This window comes from Montipora capricornis, chromosome 6, assembly GCF_036669925.1.
Source record: "Montipora capricornis isolate CH-2021 chromosome 6, ASM3666992v2, whole genome shotgun sequence".
Lineage (NCBI taxonomy): Eukaryota > Metazoa > Cnidaria > Anthozoa > Scleractinia > Acroporidae > Montipora > Montipora capricornis.
Window position 1 is genome coordinate 26097144 of NC_090888.1, and position 5000 is coordinate 26102143.

Here is a 5000-nt window from a genome sequence, read left to right on the forward strand (position 1 = left end):
CATCATTTTGGAAATAGCAGCTACTTTATTATTCATCGGTGTCACAATTTTTTGCTGATTTTGGGGCTCATTTTGTTGAAACTCAAGCACGCTTTCAAGAGACCTGTTTATTTTCGTGAACCTTTCCTGCACACAGGGCAATACTAAAAATATCCTCCCGTATCACATTTTAACCTTAAGCTCGATAATTCAATACACAACATGATATTATAATTCACAAAGGCAGAAAATATCACAGAATCCTTTTCCAGCGAAACATTTTATTGAAACAAACAACATACTTGCTATTAGTGGCAAAAACCTCTTCCTATTTCATTGCGTGCAATCAATCGTGTCAACAATCGTGTCAATCATGGGGAAAAAATAAATTTCAGGTTCAAACCCTTTCCTGAAGCACCTTCTCCTTGAATAACGATGCACAAAATAGTCGACAAGCTTTGTTTCAAATAATTCTTGACTGTCACATTTCCAGTTACGTGACTTTGTTGAACTCATAAATACCAGATAATTTTCCATTTGGTTTCAGTGTTGTACATAACACTGCACTCGTGATAAAATATTGGAAATACAGCTCACTTTGATTTCGGCTCGACGGGCGAAAGATTGTTGTCGAAGTCCATTACTCGCCGCTTTTAAGATTCCAGATCATCATCGCCTATCTTGTTCATCCAATTGATGTTCCCTTCTTGAGCTCCATGAGAGCATATTTTGTTGAAAGATGCACTAGAACGCCATTCGCGTTGCAATGACTTTCGGCGCCATTGCTGGTTAATGAGAATAACAGACTCACGAGGCAGAATGTATATTTATATTTAATTAAGTCAGTAGCACAACAGAAAGACGCTTACCTCATTTTGACACGAGAATGCTTTACTATTGCCGTAAAAACTATCCAGTTCAGTTCGTATATTATAAAACATGATGAATTCATAAAGGCCACCTTTTCCAGCGAACAATTTTTTGAAACAAACAACATATTTGCTATTAGAGGCAAAAACACCTTCTATTTCATTACGTGCGTGAAGAGAAAAATCTCAATCGTGTCAAATATGCGCAATATTACAACAAACTAAAATTTCAGGATCAAACCGTTTCCTTGAAAAACCTTTGCCCTGAATAATGAAGCACAAAATAGACGGCCATAGGCAGCCCAAGTTCGCGTCACTAGAGAGCGTGTAATAATTAATTACTAGTGGGAAGATGACCTTTGAGTGCAAGCGGTGTTGCGTTACAGCATAGGCAGCCCAAGCTTGCGTTACTACGGACAGCCTTTGAGAATTTAAAAGCGTTATAAGACTTTGTATGGGAAATAAAATACAGTCGATTATGAAGCCTAAAAAATGCTCAATTTAACGTTCATTCAATAAAATGAATCAAAATGACTCACCTCTGGTATATTCTTGTGCCTTTTGGAGCTTATTTTACCGTTTCGGGAAGTCCGTGTTTTCAATGTTCTAAGACGAAGTCAAGACTGCACACTACGATTCCGACCGTTGTCAGCTCAGAGGCGGTTTGCGACTCGAAAATCCATCCCAGCCGCGATTTTTTCACGCAAAGTTAAGCCACATCATTTGCGAACCTCCGTGAATGTTTCATCGTCAAAAATCCCAACGCACTTGGCTGGAAATGAGCATTTTCTGCTTCGATTCCACGATAGTTGATGAATTTAACAGCTGCTGATAACCGGACAGGACAAGGAGCTTGGGTCCGAGGTCAAATTAACTCCACCCGATGAGGTACAGTCATTTCATGTACAACACTTACCCTATCCCCACAGCGGCTTCTCGAACAGCTCTATGGTTACGAGTGACGCTGTGGGGATGGGGTAAGTGTTGTAAATCAAATGACTGTACCTCATCGGGTGGAATCAATTTGACCTTGGACCCAAGCTCCGTGTCCTGTCCGGTTATCAGCAGCTGTTAAATTCATCAACTATCGTGGAATCGAAGCAGAATTCACGGAGGTTCGCAAATGATGTGGCTTTAGCTTTGCGTGAAAAAATCGCGGCTGGGATGGACTTTCGAGTCGCAAACCGCCTCTGAGCTGACAACGGTCGGAATCGTAGTGTGCAGTCTTGACTTCGTCTTAGAACATTGAAAACACGGACTTCCCGAAACGGTAAAATAAGCTCCAAAAGGCACAAGAATACACCAGAGGTGAGTCATTTTCATTCCTTTTATTGAATGAACGTTAAATTGAGCGTTTTTTAGGCTTCATAAATGACGGTATTTTATTTCCCATATAAAGTCTTATAACGCGTTTAAATTCTCAACGGCTGCCTGTAACGCAACACCGCTTGCACTCAAGGGTCATCTTCCCACTAGTAATTAATTATTACACGCTCTCTAGTGACGCGAACTTGGGCTGCCTATGAGACGACAAGCTTTCTTTCAAATACTTTTTGGCTGTCACATTTCCAATTATGTTTTTTACCTGAAGACTGTGCAGAGTTGATCACAGATCCACCTAAGGTGTTCGATTCGTTCTCTGTCTTTGTTGAACCCTTAAGTTACCAGAGAATTTTCTAAAAATTTGGTTTCAGTGTTCTACGTAACAGCAAACTCGGTAAAATATTAGAAATACAGCTCACTTTGATTTTCTGCTCGATGGGCGACAGATTGTTGTCGAAGTCCATTACTCGTCGCTTTTAAGATTCCACCGCCTGTTTTGTGCAGTATCCAATTGACTTTCCATTATTGACCTTCATAAGGGTATATTTTCTTCAAAGATCCACTAAAACGCCATTCGCGTTAAATGACTTTCGACGGCGTTGCCGGTTATGTTAATCGTTCTACAGTGTCCACCAGAGAAATCTTCGCATTTCCCACTACCCTCTCGATCCTAAGAAAATACGCACAGAAGGCTCTATGCAGAAAGACACCACTTAGCAGGGGAGTGACAGGCAAGACTTTTACCGACACGGAAAAAAAAAACCGAACAAATGCCACCCTTTTTCCGACTGCGATTGCCATACGGCAACCCAGTAAAATATGCTGGTCCCGTTGCAAAACAATTCCATGTATAGAGAGTGAGTACAGAAACAAGTGAACAGGTCATACCAAACAACAGATGATTGTTTCGACCTCCCACAGTAAAAATTGCTACACAGAAAGAAGTGATGGCTAAACAAAACATCACATTTCGTAGAGTTTTAGTAGCCTGCGAAGCAGTCGATTCCTTTCCAAACGCTGCGCGGGAAGATCGAGCAAGCAAGCGGGCGAACGAGCGTGACTGGGGTGAGTCAGGAGCCCACAAAGTAAAAAAAGTAGGGAGGAAGCGGGGAGGGGGTAGAATCGACTGCTTCGCAGGCTAGAATTTTAGCAGCCAATAAAGCTAAACAAGGAGGAAATTAAACGATCCGAAGGGGTCTCTTCTGTCTTTTCTTTTTTTCTTTCTCTGTTCAATCTCGCCGCCTTCTTGATGGATAAAAGTCAGTGATGCTGTTTCAATTTAATGCAGTCAGATTGGTTTGTCAACCCTTTTCCCCAGGATCTTACGGTGACGCTGGAAACTAAGCCAATAAGACTCCCGTACGCAAGCGCACGGCACATAATATTACCTTTGGCCAGAATCTCTCCATCCAGCGTCAGTTCGTCGACCTGCAAATAAACCAGGCCGCCTCCATTTCCTCCTCTACCCCCTGGGACAGAAAAAGCACTACCACCGCCTCCTCCACCACCCCCACCGTAACTTAAACGTGACCCGAAGTCCATGCTGCCGAATTGAAGCCCACCTACGAAAAACAAGGATCCCTACAGTTTATACTGAGTTCAAACATGTCTACATGAGTTTTTCAAGGACATATCATTCCAACTGAGAAATGTATATCCTGCCCATATATCGCAAACAAAGACAACGGACGATCAGTGTAAACCTATAGCATTGTAAGTAAGTAAGTAAGTGTTTGTTTATAGTGGAAGTGCACTTAGCTATCAAGCTAGTTTACAGGCACCCCACTTTTAACAATGTGAAAGAACAATTCAAAGTTAACAGAAACATTATTAAGAACCCCAACTGGCAGGAGGCAACCAGTTGGCTATTTACAAAGCGTGGTAGAGTTGAATCCGGGGCAACCGGAAACAAATCCTAACCAGAGGTTAGAACGCGGGATTTGAACCCGAAGCAGCCGCATGCAAACCCAACGCTCTAACCACTCGACCACGCTGCCTCCGTTACATTTTCATTTGCCGGTTGAATAAACTATGTTCCCAATCATTCCGGATGAGACAGTTCCGAGAAACGTCTTCCTCATTTGCATGTGTTTTTAACCATTGCTGCTGCCAATTTAAAATAGCCATTCATAATCAGTACGATGAAAGTTTCTTGCGAGGCTTACCTCCTCCTCCTCCACCGCCGAAGTGGTTACCACAAGAATCGCCTGAAAATTAAACAATCACAAAAAGATTATGATTAACTGTACTAATAAGGCAAAAAACCAGTAAATTTTCGCACTAACGCTGGCTCTATGTTTACACCTGGGATGCAGTATTGCTGCCTATTGTACCCATATTTAAATGATTTAAATTTTTAACATTAGAGACTTAATATCGTAAAGGAAAAACAAGTATGCATCATGCCAGTTTCATGTACTCATTGACCGACCAAATCCGACAACGGAAAATTAAACATGCTTGAAGTGAGATATTTAATTTGTCTTCATATCCATTTCTATTTATAACGTTTACTAGTCACTGGGTTTATCAGGTAACAAGGGATCATAATGTTTCTTTTGACGCTAAATAAATCAATTTGTGGGTGATTTTGGAGTGATTTGCTACCTCCTCCTCCTCCATGAGACGCCGAGCCCGCATTTCCTCCTTCTGCACTTTTGTCGTAGCAATGTGGAGCTTTGTTGAGAGGGTAGCTTCCCGGTTTTCCTCCATCACCTCCATTTCCACCGGGACAACTAGTCTGACCACCTCCTCCAGCGTTTGTTCCTATCTGATGAGCGACAACAAAAAACTTTTATTATATAATAACCCTTCAACTCCCAGGATCTG

At 41.7% G+C, this 5000-nt stretch overlaps 1 protein-coding gene across 2 annotated transcripts in view; it reads right to left on the minus strand.

The window, feature by feature from the left end:
- The window catches only part of LOC138051869 (PE-PGRS family protein PE_PGRS26-like), a 20981-nt gene that overhangs the window by 1527 nt on the left and 14454 nt on the right, over positions 1-5000 (minus strand). For both annotated transcript variants that reach the window (XM_068898160.1, XM_068898161.1), the window contains exons 8-10: positions 4779-4941; positions 4337-4378; positions 3560-3733 (exon numbers count right to left, since the gene is read on the minus strand). In XM_068898160.1, coding sequence (XP_068754261.1) covers positions 3560-3733; positions 4337-4378; positions 4779-4941 — 379 coding nt within the window. The remainder of the gene's footprint in view (positions 1-3559; positions 3734-4336; positions 4379-4778; positions 4942-5000) is intronic.